Source organism: Numida meleagris, chromosome 4, assembly GCF_002078875.1.
Source record: "Numida meleagris isolate 19003 breed g44 Domestic line chromosome 4, NumMel1.0, whole genome shotgun sequence".
Lineage (NCBI taxonomy): Eukaryota > Metazoa > Chordata > Aves > Galliformes > Numididae > Numida > Numida meleagris.
This window is the reverse complement of record NC_034412.1, coordinates 7710788-7726915: the sequence shown is the minus strand read 5'-3', so window position 1 is coordinate 7726915 and position 16128 is coordinate 7710788. Positions and strand designations below refer to the sequence as shown.

Here is a 16128-nt window from a genome sequence, read left to right as displayed (position 1 = left end):
CCTGGCGTCTGCTGCAGAGATGGACTCATATCCACCATACACCTGGTCAGAGCATCACGCAACCAAAATGCAGTCTGTCACCGTGTTTCTGGCATGCTTATGTGAGGTGGACAATGTGGACTGGATTGCGCTACACATTTAAACACAAAATAACAACCTGCCCCAGCCCTGTCATCCCCAGTGGATGAAAGTGGCAGTGACAAACACTGCATTGTGGTCACGTGAGATTCATACGACAGAGGAGAAACCATGGTGATCAAATGTTAAAGGCACCTTCGCCTTGTAGAAAGTATTATGCGTTAATGAATTCTAGATGGGATTTGAATAAAAACAGAATTTTGTTCAGTAGAAAAACAGCAATGAAGAACAAAAATGACTGCAGCTTTACTCCTATTATGTTTCCAAGAACAAAGACATATACACAAGACATCGCTCATACAAATTAGGGTATTCACTTGAGTCATAAATTGAGAGAAGAATAGGATTACACTCTGAATAGAAGTTCTGCCTTTAGGTTCACAGTGGTTCATGGACATTGTGTTTAGATATTACTTAAGTCTAAACTAATAGTTTGAAAGGAATGTGACAGAAACTGAATTACGTAAGAAAATTTGCATTAGGAAGAAATAAAAGCTTGAAAAAAGCAACACTGTCTGTAGTAACAGAAAGTAACATTTATGCTCTATCTCCGGCATGCTCCCATCTTCCTTGTGCTATGATACACTAAACAGTATGGAACAACACATCAGGAAGGACAAAGTCAACATTCCTAACTATGACAACAGAACAGGAAACATGTTCTGTTAAACTAAGCTAGAACAATATGACTTAAGCAATTCCTATCACGTGTGAAAGAAAAAGAGCAAGGGACACAGGAGGCAATGGATTAAGAAATGCACAGCTGGCCCTGCTACTTCCACATGGCATAATCACAGACAAATTTTATAAACACTTCCCTACTCCTGTTTTTGTCAAATGAGGTACCACCTTTTTCAGGTGCACAATGTAAGTATTGGTTAATCACCATGGAGGGCTGTACACATGCCAAGTATTTTATTTCACAACAAACGAAATGTCTCTGTCTTAGATATGAACTGAGTCTTTCAAACTGGTATTACCTCTCCCTACAACCTCTTTCTCACTTATCCCTCATCTAAGTCTGCAATAGCTCAAGAGAATTTAAGTACAATTACAGAGCTGGAGGTACAAATATCACGGTAAATTTACAGACTTATCCCTTCAATATTCTTGTAGACGTTCTTAATTAAAAGAAATATATCTGGCTTCAAAAGCCACAGTGGTATTTTTGACCTGTACTTTACTGGCAGCCCTGATGCCTTCAAATCTGACAAACTGTCAATCCTAGCTGTAAATTCTGCGTGCTCCTTTTGTGTGAAGAAATTGAATTTGAGGATTTTAGAACTGTTTGACAACCACGTATTGATTTACAAAAGTAAGAGTCCATACAGAACAAGAACGTGCAACACCGTCCAATTTGATGAAAGCAAACTTCAAATGTTACCAGCAAAGCTGGAAATGTATTGTTTTTACACATAGAATATGTAAATTGTGAAGTTAAATTCATAAAACGGAAAGTCAGTGGCAGAATTCACAACACAAATAGCAATTTTCACCTCAATTTCTATGGCTAAACAGAGTATTATTCAACTTACCTGAACCAAAAATATTATCAGAAAATAAAAGTTGGCTACTCTTCTGAACTGTTCAAATAAGTTTTTTGGAACAAAATTCCACACCGTATACTGAAGGAAAAAAAAAAAAAAAGAAGAACAGTCATGACGTGCTGAACAATTTTTCAGCGGAATTCAGTTTCTCTCCCATCAAACTCCCTTAACTTCTGCCCTCCCCAAATTGCCCCTTGGCTGTGCCCTACTTCCCACACAGAATAGCTATATCCAATCTCATGGGCCCATGAAGGACATCGAGAAGGAAAGCAGGAGTAGCAACCGCATTGCCTTTACAGACAACATTTTAACTGACCTCACAACAATCTGGATAGGAGCAACCAGACCAGTTTGGTTTCTTGCAGCCAGGCTATTGGAGAAGAGATTTATTCTTGAAGCTATACCCTTTCTTTCCTACACTTCAATGACAAAACACTCCCCTCCCATCAGTTCTGTTGATTCCTATCCAAGGCCACACTAGGAGGGAATCTGCAATTGCAGTTCCTTGCTTATGATTTGGCAATTTGATAAATCCTCACAAAACAAAACAAAAAAAAACCCTTCACCTTTCTTATTAAATCACACCCAGACATGGGCTAAACTAGTTTAAAAGCCACTTCAGAAGGTCTGACCAGCATGCCTCATCATTCTATACATAGGCTCTGTGGAGAGAGTGATGTGATGTATCTAGTATTTGCCCTTACCTTGGATGATATGATTCTGTTGTCTGCAAACTTCTGAGGAATATAATGGCCATGCTGGGGAAAACGATTTGCTATATAAATAGTGCGTGTATCGCTTTGATGCGGTGGGTCAAAACCCTGGAACACAAGATAAGATAAACAAATGGTCAGGAAAGACTACTTTATTACCTATCATTTAAAAAAAATAAAGATCTGCTGACTTTGTGCTGAAAAATGATATCTAGCTATGAAGGAACAGATTTAGAACACTGGCTTTTGAATCGGAAAGAAAATTAACCCACAAATTAAAGTCTGCCGTGTCAAGAGAATTTTCAAAAGTTGAATTAAAAAAAATCCAAATTTGCAGTTGTGTACTCATCCTGGAAAAAGAAAGAACAATAAATCACAAGCCTCAAAAAAGCCTCATGAAAACTGAAGGAGAAAAGAAGCAGAAATGGAGATGAAAATATGTAAACTATGGAAAAAAAAAATCACGGCTGTGCCCACGATAACCCTAACAGATCAAAAGAAAAGCAAAAGTCAAAACAAACTGGTCACACAACTACGCTGTGGTAACTGGTTTTTGTACAAGTACAAAGTTTTGTACAAGTTCTTGCCAGCTTAAAAATAAAACCATACATGCCAGACTAGACAGCCCAGTTTTTCACCAACAAATTCAATCTCCAAAGACTGGTTGGCAAATCTCAAAATTGACTCTACCATCGATTCATACATTAACAACAACAACAGCGAAAGCAAACACACAAATTTTGCTCAGAAATGCTTTGCAATAGTTTCAGCCTTGCTGCAGGTCTAACACTCATGATTTTCATCAACTGCCTCTGCAAGCAGAGGGGAATGCAGGTATTTAACTGAAACATGACGTATAAAGTAACACGGTGTATAACTGAAAACATGAGTTATAGTACAAGGTTGAACAATAACCAGCAAAGAGTGAACAAATTGAGGTGACAGCATAAGGCAGAGGAAACTCAGGATACGCTAGCGCATCTTCCAGCATAAAGAATGCTTCCACTGAGAAGTAATCTAAGGGTAAGGAAGAATAGAAGCAGGCTTCAGGTGCAGCAAAGGAAACTTAGTTTTGGTGCTGGAAAAAGAAATTCCTTTCTGATGGCAAGGAATAATTAGAAACCAAAACAAGTCACGTGGGAAGGCAGTGATGTCTTCGTAACACAAGGGCTTATATCTAGGTCACTCTCGCCTATCTTCACTTGAGCCTTTCCTAGGGCTACATGACTCACAGAGCCTTTGCCAGCACTTATATTCTGACCTGCAGAAGCAGGTGATAGCAAAAGACAACAAGAGAGACAGTGACACATAATTCAGATAACGGGCCAAGAAAATGACTAAAATACAAAATAAAAAGCTCTACAGTGTGGTGCAAACCAGCAATTAAACTTGGAACCATCAAGTTGTTCCCACCAGTGGCTGTGTGGGAAGTCATGATCTCAGCACGAGAGTCAGGTGTTTATCTTCGAACTGACGAATATGATTTGTGTCGTATACACAGACTCCTTGTTCTTTGACACCAAGAGAAAGGACAACTGATAAAACAGGCAGAAAGGGCATTACCACTTCCAGTACTGGCAGTGAGGAATTTACCTTTGCAGTTGCATTTTTCTACTTGTGAAACCAGGCTCTGACATTGGTTCATCTCTAATAAGAGCCGCTGTTTCTGAGAGCTCCAGCAGAAGAGACTTCTGTACCCATCAACCATGGAGATGATGAACAGTGAGGACAACAAACTACACAAAGGAATGATTGATACAAGCAAGTGAGCATTTCCACTCACCCATAAAGTTCTCTAATGTAGGACATGAGGTATGTTCACGTTTAGGACAGCGTCATTTAAAGTAAAGGCATAATTAAAAAATCCCTTCAAACCTGCAAGTTACTGCATTAGTCATCATTAAAGCAGAAGCATTTCCCTTCAGACAGAAAGAGGTGTAGAAGAAAGAAGGAGGGAAGAACAGGAGAGTTCTCAGAGAGACCTGAAGGAGAACAAAGCTTCTATGGTGAGCAGCAGAAGGCCGCAGCAGGCACATTGCACGACAATAAGAGAGGGGTGAAAGAGTAGATATGGGAAAGGACTGGGAAAGCGTACACACAGGATGCCAAAAACACAAAGGAAAGAGCTGTTCACAACTCTGAGAAAAGGAATATAAACACGAAAGCGAGATTATTAAAAAAGTACCTGTTGAATGCTGACATAAAATGAAAAAGAAAATGAATGTTTGTAGCGGCAGCAGTTTGGAGATGGCATCTGCGACACATTATTTGTAAATCAATACAGAAGATGCCACAATGTAGCTGTTCTGCAAGTAAGAAAAACACTGTGCTTAATTAGTAAGAGCAGGCACACAGATCTATCTCAGAACATGTCTGGCGCTCACGAAATGCCAGACTCTCACTTTGGAAAGTCACATTCTCCCTTTCAAAACGGGTGAACGTAAAGCAGAGGGAAAAGTGAAAAAACAAAGAAAGCAACAGGCAGCCTTCCAATGGTGGGAAATGGTAATCGTCGTGCTTCTTACTCAAAGTGAAATTTTTCGTTTGTTTCAATAAAAGTCACTACAAGATGACCAATATTTTTTTCTGTAGTACTTATATATTCCCTTTAGGTCACTATCTGAGCACCTGAAAATCGATGAGCTTTGTGACATTTTTAGTAGAGGAAGGACCCCCAAACAACGCAGCCCTGGCTGAAGGAGCCCATTTAGCAGAGAACAGCTCTGCTCAATGAGACCAACGGGTTACAAGCGAGGGATGTGTTTCCAAATCAGAATCTCAAGCCACGAGAGTTTACAGCTGCAGCTGTGTGACCAAAACAGCTTAAAACTGCAGTTCACACAGGTCTAACTCTGCTTTGTTCGGATCTATCACAGCAAAGTGCCAAAGCTGCTCACCCAGCAGACTCAGGAGGCGGAAAGGCCGAGGACAGGAACCTCTGGAGGTGCAGAGCTCTGGCTGGCAGAGGATGCAACCCTGACAACCCCAGCGACCCGAGCACAGCCACAACAGGGAGCGAGAGGCAGGGCTGGGAAAGGAACCCACATCTCCTGATTTTTATTTCTGTAACCATGAGAGATGTTTGAAAATCGCCCAGCAACCCTGCCATTACATAATTCTCTAATGAGAATTCTCCTCCACAGAAATTTTAATTACGCAGCCCTTCCAAGAAAGTTCAACTTCTGTGCAGAATTTAATTGTTCAGGAAGAGAAATTGCTGCAGCTCTCCAATTACTGTGACGATTGTCACAGACCCTGCCCCCGCCGCAGCCCCGGCCTGTAGCCCAAACCTCTGCCCAGCGGGACTGGGGCAGCAGCTGCATGCAAACCAGCAGAGCGCTGCAGGGAGCACGTTGCTTCCTGATTTCACTTGGAAGCAGCTTCTTTCTCTGTTTCTAACGTCATTATGAAACTGAGCTGCAGAACGAGGGTAACGTGTCCTTCTCAAAGGGTTTCAGCAGCTAAGCAGCACGAGCAGGGAATCCCTACATCAGGTTTTGGGTCTTGAGAAAAAAAAATCATAGCTGTCGCTGATACTTTACTTTTCCTACAGCTGTTTAGTGAGGTGATTCCTACCTAACTTCACAGCCCATTGACTTCGTAACAAATAAAGCAGAGTTTATTGCAAAACCTGATGTTTAAGACTCCTTAATCACGTGTATTACACGAATCAATTGTAAATAAACATCAATTTTGATCATAAGATTGACTTAAAAAAAATCTGCTTGACTTGTTTTCCTCCTTTCATGCTGCAAATTAAATATAGATTTATTGGCTGGAGCTGAGCCACTCAGCTTTTTTTTTTTTTTTTAAAAGCTGAAACCAGGCATCATCTAGCACTGGAATACAGCTCTCCTCTTTCACCTTCCCTACACAGCAGCCTAATAGAAAATCTGCACCCAGATAAACTTGAAATATTTGGTTTTTGAAAATAGTTGAAATGAACACGACTTATACACAACACAATGATGTTTGAGTCAAGCTGATTTATAAAGCAGAAAGCCAGACTATTTCTTTGGAAAACAGAAAAAAAAATAAGGCGATTCATGTTTGTTTTTTTTTAGAATATAAATCTGTACTGACTCTAACCAAACTCAAAGGCATTTTTACTGAACACTTCAGTAGCGATTTCCTCAGTGTTTCGAGTTAGACAAAGACATCCTCTGCGTAATAAATTAAGCTCCTCTTAAACAGCATAGAAAACATCCTTGAGAACTGAGGGAAATTTTCTGACTGTGATTTTGTGCTATTTCTTTGATACATGGCTCCAGCAGCCACCTCTCCTCTGCTTCCCACACCGTGCCTCCAGCTCACCGCTGTACTGGGGAACCGCCTGCACAGCTCTATGGTAAAGGGGAGGGGGAAACTGACCCGGCTGAAAAGCCACTATGTGCCCAGTTGTGTGTTGTTTTTTTTTTTTAATGGATCAGTTCCCTAAAACAATTGCTTACATGGTCAACGCAGCAGCTTGGCTGGCACAACATAAACGTGCAGCGTGGAAGACGTTTTGCATTGCTGCTGCTCAAGCAGCAGGAGCACGAACAAGGAATTGGGTAACTGAAGAAAACGAGTAAGCAAACGAGAAGCACCACGAAACAGAACTGTGCAAAGGAAGAGACGGCCATCCCATCACCCGCAAGCATGAAGAAAAAAAGAAAACCCTCCTCCATCTACTGCGCGCACTTATTTCACTAATATCACTCCCACGAAAGCTTACCCTAGGACGGCACACCTTCACACCGTCCCCAAGCACTCCAGAGTGCTGTCAAGTGAGACAGCAGAAATCTGCAGATCTCTCAGCTAGGATTAGGATTAGTGACACATGAGACCAGTACACAACAAATTAGTTGCTGTTCCAAGCTTTGTAACACGTGCATCGATAGTTTACAAGTCATCTGACAAGCAATTTTGCTTAAGATTTGCCTACAAGTAGCATGTTAATAATCCCCCTGTGTTTCTTGATCATTCACATTTTTTACAGGGAGAAAAAAAAAAAAAAAAAGGAAAATCCTATTTGCAAGAGGAACTCCTGCTACAAATCCAGTTTCAGCGATGGGGTCTGAAAGAAGGAAGGCTCAAGTAGAGGCTCCTCCTCATTTCAGAGACCGCACTGAACACAGCTCAGGAAAGCAGCAGCTCTCCGGAACGCCCTTCAGGCACCACGCACTGGTCTACAATAGTAATAAATGTAACTTTAGTTTGACCCACGATCTCATGTACCTGGGAAGGTGACTGACTGTCCACGGCTGCAGAAACACCATGGCATTCCTGGCACATATCCCCAAAGCCTGCTATTACCCACTGCCAAGATACGGTTTGATTAAAGGTGTTCTGAGGAAATTAAGTTTCTTGCTTCGGATTTTTTTAATATACATGGAATAATTCTCCTTTTGTCAGATAAGATGATCTATTCACACTCTGCACACATTTTCAGAAGCCTGTGTAAATTTATACTCAGAACAGTAAGCAATAATACTTTCAGTCACGTAGCCGGGCAGTAGTCGAATCGAATTCGTCATATCAAAGGTTAGCATGAAGGAAGGAACAGCCTCTCACAGCAATTTTAAACAAGCAGAGAAACAGCTGAAGCACCCAAGGTTTACATAATGCCATGCAATTTCAAATATTACTGCAGTAAAGACATAAAAGAGCACTGTGAGTCGTGCACCGTTCCGGCAGCGTCCTCTTCCTGCTCACAAGGCTGCGGTTGTTCAGCACAGCTGATAGCACCCCATGTTGTAACTTCCCAAAACACCTATTGTCAGAATACACTGTTTGGTGAAAACACTGTAGGAAACAAGAGATCATGAAAGCAAGAAACATTCCTTCCACAAAGTCAATAAATAAATACCTAGTACTGCGTTTAGAGAGGTCATGCTGGTGTGCTTGGAACAAAGGCCTGCTCACACGCAGCTCAAGCCATTCTTATCTTCATTTATTTTGTCTGAACGCCCATCGGATGCCCACAGAAAGAGTTTGGAGAAATCCCTGCTCAAAGGAAAACCAAACCACCATCCACTCCTTGTTTACCTGCACAAGGAAGGAGCAAGCCAAAGCAGCCTCCTCCAGCCGTGCCAGCTCCCTGCTCCGCTGACTGATGCCAAACACACTGACCGTGTAACACCAGTAAAACCCGAAGGGAAAAGCCAGCTGACAACACGAGTCAGCCTTTCTACCAGAGCTCTTTCAAAGACCTATGAGATCTTCAGTTCTGGCAGCAGTGAAAAATTGTAACAGAGATTACGGGACGCTGCTTAATTTTAAACTAATCCAACTCCACATCAGCTCAGGAACAGGCTCTCTCGTATGCCTCTACAATCCAAATCGCTGCATTTATGCAGCATAATCCACCACAGACATCATACGATAAAACAAATGTCTGTCTTCAACAGAATTCCAAGTTTGCATTTTTTCTACAACATTCTTAGAATTCTTACGCTCCTGCGTTCACACTATTTGATTAACCAAATGCCTACGATATATTCCTCCTCTTCATGTACTTGCAGGATGGCACACATCCACCTTTACCAATGACCTCTAACTGCACACCCTGCATCACCTGGATAGCATGGCAAGTTAAAAAAAAAAAAAGGTTGTCTGTATTGCTGCAGAGGTAAAAATGCGCTAGTAATAAGAAATGAATGAGGAAACCACTGAACAAGAGGAAAATGGCAGCAGAGACTTCTGGCAAGAATCAAATGCACGCATGGCAAAGCAATCTGCTTCAGAGATGACAGGAAAATGAGACACTTCAATGGAAGTGCATTTAACTCCAGAAGAAATTTACTGGCCGTTCAGATTTCAAGCAGAAAGTCACAAGCTCATGGAAATGCCTGGTGGTTCCCTACTTACTTTGCAAGGCCACTCAGGGCTCTTTTTCTCCCTTAAATAAAAAAGAAATTGAATTATGATGGTCAAAGAGGTCAAAGTTGAAGCTCAACAGTATCCGTGGTCCAAAGGCTTTGTTCTTTTGCTCAAAAAGCATGATAAGTTTATGTTTGCTGAAAATACATGAAGCACTTTGAACATGTTAAGTGCTACAATTCTGCAGTGCTCCATCACACAGAAGTAACAGCAGCCAAGCCAACTAAATCACTCCAAGAGGTACAGAACCAGGACAGTACACGGGACATTCAACACAAAATTCCTTCACATGCCTTGAATAATCATAGTATCTAAATAAATAAATATCTAATTATACTCTATTCATGGTCACTGGATTCACTCAAGTCACTTAATACTAAAGGCAAAGAAAAACAATCTACTATAAAAATGAGGCGTTCAAATCTGTGCCACACTCTAAACTTTGTTTTTCACTTAAAATCCAAAGCAGCGTCCAGCCTGCAGCTCGCCATTTCACCACACACAAAAACTACATTTGTCAATTCCGTGACTGGACAAGTACAAAAGAATCCCGCATCTCTCCAACTGCTTGGAAACAACGTGTACTATTAACTTAGCAAGAAATGCTGTTTGCCCACTGTTTTGAAGAGCCATTTATGAACCTGTTTCACACGGTTCCTTCAGCACAGAAGGTTCCTGCCCTGTGCTGCCCATACAGCCATCATCCCACGGGAATACTGAGCAGCCCTGTGTTCAGTATTCAGATGACTTCCAACAGGCAGCAGTTACCCACGCTGATCAGCTGCTGGGCTGCAAGTTCAATTCATATTACCCTCCAATATGAGAAAAAACTTGAAAATTCTTCCAGAAACACCCCAGGCCCTAGATAATAAACCCGAAGGCTTTTTCAAAATGTGTGTCAAAGTTGTACAGGCAATCACTCTGACAGTTGTTGCTCAACAAATTTCACAGGAAGCAAAGAGCTCACAGCTAGAACTGCCCGGCTCCCCCTTCTAACAGCTTTGATGAAGTCTGCTCTGTAAACATCACAGATTTGAGGCTACTCCTTTTATCAAATACCACTCTGAGTTTTAATTCCTTTTCAAACATGATTTAGGACCTACGTGTTAGCTTAATGTACTGCTTTCAGACATGTCTATGTACATCTTCATCCCTAAAGCTCGCGAAATCATAAGCTCCCTTTCTACTTTGCCACAGTTCTTTTTCCAGATATTTAAATATCTGCAGAAGTCAGCACTGCCACACAGAGAACTAGCACAGAAAGATGCAAGGGAATGAAGGAGTAACTAAATGTAACAACACATACCAAAATACACTTTTCAGTATATGGCATTTAAAACGTTTCCTTGTACAATATTTCAGGATGAAAACAAACAGCTTCACTGTGCCTCCATCATTACCTCCCCTCTGCCGTGGTTACTTTCACTCTCAGAGCAAGCAAGAAGCAAAAAGTCTTCTTAAGGAAGAGCACACGGGCGGCCGAGGAATGGCAAGATCTTCTACATGATGGCGTGGCTGTTGGTTCTACTTTCTGTCGTTTCCACCACTGTCTGTCCTATTGCTTTGTGGTGGTATTTGAGTTTTGTGGTTGTTGTTGTTCCCCTTTTCCTTCAAACAGCAGGCACTTGAAAATGGGTTTGTATATTAAAAAAAAAAGTCTAGCAGCAAACGTACCTGTGTTTTGCTGAAGAGATGACCCTGCTTTCACAGAGCCGTTTTGTCAGATGTCTGCAGCTTTAATCTGCTGGCTTACAAAGAGACATCGTGCTAGAAATTAAAGGATTTTTTAGAAGGTATGCTGGAGATGCTTCGTCCTCAGTGAGACAGCGGCAAATGCAGTCATGCAACAGAAGACATCACAGCAAGAAAAAAACAACAGCTGCCAATCCATCCAAAACTAGGAAAATCAAATACCAATCGAATAACACAGATAGTAAATTATTTAATTCAGCACAGATTGACTTGCCTTAGATTGTACATTTTATCTTCTGAGGAGAGTTTACAGGTAACCCCACAGAACCATAAATAGCTATTAAGGGAGCGGGACCTCCATAGTGAAGAGATAACACAGAGCCCAGGAAACCATTGCACTGCTGCGTGACAACTGGAAGTCTGGCACAATACAAACCTGCTGCTAAAAAGGCTCGTGGCTAGGAAAAAAAAACAACCAAAAAAACAACAGGACAAGGTACAGGTTAAACCACCAGTCTCATACCAACACAGTACACCCGATGACTCAAATTTTCCCATTTTTTAAAAACAATCTTCTTTAAAAAAATAACAGCGTTAAGACTGGTTTAATTAGGTAGGGTTTTGTTTCTTTTTATGAGACAAGATGTAAAACTTTACACAGGACACAGCGGATGCCTCCCCCAGCACAGCCAGCTGGCGGCAGGCAGGGCCAGGCTCCGCACGCTCTAGAACACACTGTGCTGCAAAATGCATTAGCCCTCAGCAGCTGCAGAATATTAAAAGAAAATAAGGTTAAAAGACCCAAACGCAACGGGAGGACTAGTCTAGCAGGTCACAGAACAGCTCCAGCCTAAAACTCACAGCCATACATTCTCCTGTGTTAAGTCCAAGCGGATCACAACCTCACAGTTCCCCCCCAGCATGGTCTCTTCCAACCTTAATGACTCTATCATTCTCAAACAGAAGCAGTGCAGCCCCTGAACTGTTCCAACACTCTTCTCACTGTGAGCTCTCGGTGACAGCACCGAAGGCTTCAGCTGGGCAGTCTGAACTAGGGGAACTCTAGTTGAGCAAATATACATTTTCTTTCCAAGTATACGACTAACAGCCATTCATTTTTATCAAAACAGTGCACAGCCATTAGTAGGTAAGAAAGGAGGGGAAAAAAAAATGTAATCCAGAAATCAAAGGGATACCAGAAGCCAGGATTCTCAGTCATTGGAGTAGTTTAAAGTACTTTCAGCATGCAAAAACCTTGCAATTCCTAAACCGAAACAAACCCCCAAACAAATAAACAACACACACGCCCCACACCCAAGCACCTGCACTGGATTGACTATTTGAAATGATTAAGTTAAAAAAGCACACAAATCAGCATAAACAAAGAGATCAAGTGCTGTCCTTCTTATTCAGAATGCAGATAACAGTGAGTTATTACAGAATACCATCTGCTCCTCTCAGGGCATCTTAACAGATCCTAATACCTGGAAGGAAAGGGAAAAAAACCTGACATACAGGCCTGTAGTGCTACTCTATGCAAGGACGTTTCCATGAAGAGCAAAACTTTTCATTTGAAGTCACAGAAAAGACAACCAAATCTACTGATACTGTCCTTGGGAGGAAAACAAAAACCACAACCAAATACCAATCAACACAAAACAAGCGCAAGCATTCCCCGTGATCCTCTTGTAGGAAGAAAATACTCTGCCAAGTACAGCCCAACTCTGCTTCTCTTGGGCTGTCCTTCACAGAAGAGGGTTGTGCAGGTAGCTCTTGGAGACACCCACATCTCCCTTGCTGCTCGCACACCACCACACTGCTGCACAACAGATCAGTGGGCCCAGACCCCACAGAGCAGCAGCTAGGAGGGAAATCTGTGGACCTGTGCTCACCCAGCAGGACTAATTGCAGAACTCCGCAGCTGGGTTCCTGCACACAGCTGTTCTACCACAACTTTGGAGACCTGCCTACCAGACAGCTAAATCACCATTACTTTGTTGATAGCACTGCAATAGCTCTTACGCTGCATAGACACCATCAGGACATTAACGCAGCCCAGACCCTGCGCACCACTTGGTGCTCATGCTTTGCGCTCACACTGCTCAAACTTCACCCAGAGAGCTACCACAACACTATGCTGTATACAGAGCAGCAACGTAGTTTATCATACCATATTTGGAAATGCAAATCAAGTGTCCTATTCTTCAATAGGAATGACGCTTCGTATCAACTGTTGTTTACTCGGCTGCTTTTTTCAAGCAGAGCTGGCCGTGCCTGTGGTGTTATGCAACCCGCAGCAAATCCACATGCTCACTGCCTGCCTGCAAGCTCAAGGTAACGCAGCCGCAACTCAGCATCCTTCTGCTCAGCACTCCTCTTTCACACACACCACGGCATTTCAGTCGTTTTTTAACACAAGTAATTAGACTCCATTTACCTGCACATTTTTTAATAACGTAAAACCTGTTTTAACAGGATATTATAGCACTGACTAGAATGCTGTAAGCTGCTACTGACTTACTGAACAGTACATTTACTACTGGACAGCATCGGATGAACAAAACCCCAGACTGCGAGTGACAGGGGGTTGTTAGCTGCAAACTAACAGCCAAGTTACCAAAAACTCCTGAAAATTTCTAAGAAAGTCCCACGCAGGCACTAAAGACCGAGCAACACTATTACTGTCACCCATTTGTCTTTTTTTATATACTGGAAGTCACTCCTATATGTTCCCAGACTAAAGCACAGCAAAGTTACCACTTCAAGAACACAGCTGAAACCATTTGAATTGTGTACCAGGTCCTCTCATGACTTGCTTCTAAGAACACCTGTTTCATTTTCCCTGCCCCCTTTTACTACTCAGGTGAGAACACAGGTTTTCAAGCACACATGCATTTAGGACCATCTCATTAATGAGTACATGAAATACAGTTCTCTTAAACAAGAAGTTGTGAAATATTCACTGGTTTCATATAGAGTACTTAATAACTACCCTCAGCAAAGTACCAGTCCCTTCTCTTTCTCAGTCCAACACTTCACATACCATCGTTTTTTCTTTCATATTACTACAACCACCAACATCGATGACTCCCACCCCACGTATGTGCTTTGTTCCAATACGGACAGGAATAGTTTTTTCAGAACCTGTTGCCACATCTAACACAGGTAGAAATGCATGCTCTAGAGGAATCCAATCCTACACATTCTTCTCCCTTCATCTGAAATATCTCAGACAGACTTTGCCATTTTTTGATTCAAATAGTCTGAGTGCTCCTTAAATGGCAGAGCCATCCCCACTACAAAAAACAACCCTGGTTCTGTCATCCCGCTCTTCCCACTTGCATCAATTATCTCTTCAACATCTTTCCCCTGGTTCTCAGCTTTCTGACATTCTTTCTTAATACAAACTAAACATCACAGCCGTATGAAGAAGTAAATGCGTGGAATGTACGTTAAATGAATAATCATACACAGGGATGAGCTGTCTGAGTGTCCCTCTGAAGAAATGTGCAGTGTGATACCTATCTTAGGCCATGTTTCAACTTAATGAGCTGCGAAACAGCAATTAATGTCAAGCAGTGAGGGCTACAGAAAGAAAAACACCAAACCTGTATGTTTCCAATCATTTCCTCCCTGTTGAAGCATCTTATTGTCCTTTTCTTCAACAATCCTAATCCTCTCCTGTGAAAGCCAGTGCAAGTTTTAAGCACTTATTTTCCCACCAAACGTTTTCCTTTAGAAGAAGAAAACCCTCTTACTGCCAAGAGTATTGCTCATCCTGTTACACTAATTTTTTTTACTTTCTCTTAAGGCCAGACGTGTTTCTGGAAAGCTGGCCAGTGTACAGAAAGAAAAAAAAGCAGGCATGGTTGATATATGGATTCCTAGCACTGATGCAGCGTCTCCTAATCACAGCTCTACAGCAGCCAACTTTAAAAACCACTTCCAACAACCTCAAGCCACCTTCACAGGAAATAAAAATGATAGCTGTTACGCCAAGCAAGCTTTATTTTAACAAATATGTGCATGCCTGTTACCGAATGGAGAAATGCAATCGGAGCTCCAGAAGAGTAATTAATTTCCAGGTCAATAGATCTTGGTGTTACAGCAAACCAGTCAGCTGCTGTCAAGCTGCCACGGAGACCATCACAAAAAACACAGTGCTGTTAAAGGACTATAAAGTGATTTTTAACCTCTCACTAAATGTACTTAATTAAACTTTATGGCTTTGCTTTGGTCGACAGAAGATAGGTAGGAGAAACAAAAAATAAAGAACTCTCTTTTTGCAAAAAGCCATATAACAAATCAAAGGAATCACTCACAAGACAAGTGATTTAGCCATAAATACGAAAAAGGCAAACTCTTTTTTTTTTTCATACAAGCCTGAGTAACGTCTGGGGTGCAAGGTAGCTGCAATCAGTGGAAGAAGTTTACAAGTGGATCGATTTCACTCTTTCAGAAAACCAAAGAGAAATGATGCAGGAAAGAGGCAGAAACCAACATTTCAAGGGAAGCAGTGGACGTGATGCATTTCCCTGCTACCACACACAGTCTGTACACACAGACCGTACAGCGGCGGCTGCACCAGTGCCCTCGCACAGCATGAAGCAGCATGGGCTGTGAAGCAGACATGCTTACTGCAGCCTTTCCCAAGGAGTTTCCCCCAAAAGCATTTACATTCACCTACGGTTTTGCTTCACTTCCCATTGCTTTCAAAGCCCTAAGCACAGCGGCCATGCTCTGAGGTACAGGGCAGTGACACACACGCACAGCAGGTGCAAAACCTTCAAAGGCTTCGCCACGTAAAGGAGGAAGCGAGGCCTGCGAACCCTAGGTGTGTCAGCCCACAGTGAAAGGCCTGCTGTCCTCCCCTCACAAGTTTGGGGAGCTGAAAGAGGCCACAGGCAAGGAAATGTCCTTTCCCCACCGTCAACGTGGTTCCAAGAAAAGGTTAAATCACAAAATACCACAGCAAAACTGCTCCAAACCCTGTGATATTCGTTAAAAGAAAAACAAAAAATAAACGGCAGTGACAGCGGTCAGCCCCGCACCCCGCATTCCCGCCGGGAGAAGCGCTCCCCCCGAGTCCCGCCGCCCCCAGCCCGGCCTCGCCCCGCGCCTCACGGGACGGCCCCGCGGCGGAGCGCCCGGGCGTCGGCTGCGCGCGAGGAGGC

The 16128-nt window shown here is 42.4% G+C and overlaps 1 protein-coding gene across 7 annotated transcripts in view; it reads right to left on the bottom strand.

Annotated features, from left to right (window-relative positions):
* The window catches only part of ATP11B (ATPase phospholipid transporting 11B (putative)), a 101695-nt gene that overhangs the window by 42670 nt on the left and 42897 nt on the right, over positions 1 to 16128 (bottom strand). For all 7 annotated transcript variants that reach the window (XM_021396991.1, XM_021396989.1, XM_021396992.1 and 4 more), the window contains exons 2-3: positions 2390 to 2506; positions 1674 to 1763 (exon numbers count right to left, since the gene is read on the bottom strand). In XM_021396991.1, coding sequence (XP_021252666.1) covers positions 1674 to 1763; positions 2390 to 2506 — 207 coding nt within the window. The remainder of the gene's footprint in view (positions 1 to 1673; positions 1764 to 2389; positions 2507 to 16128) is intronic.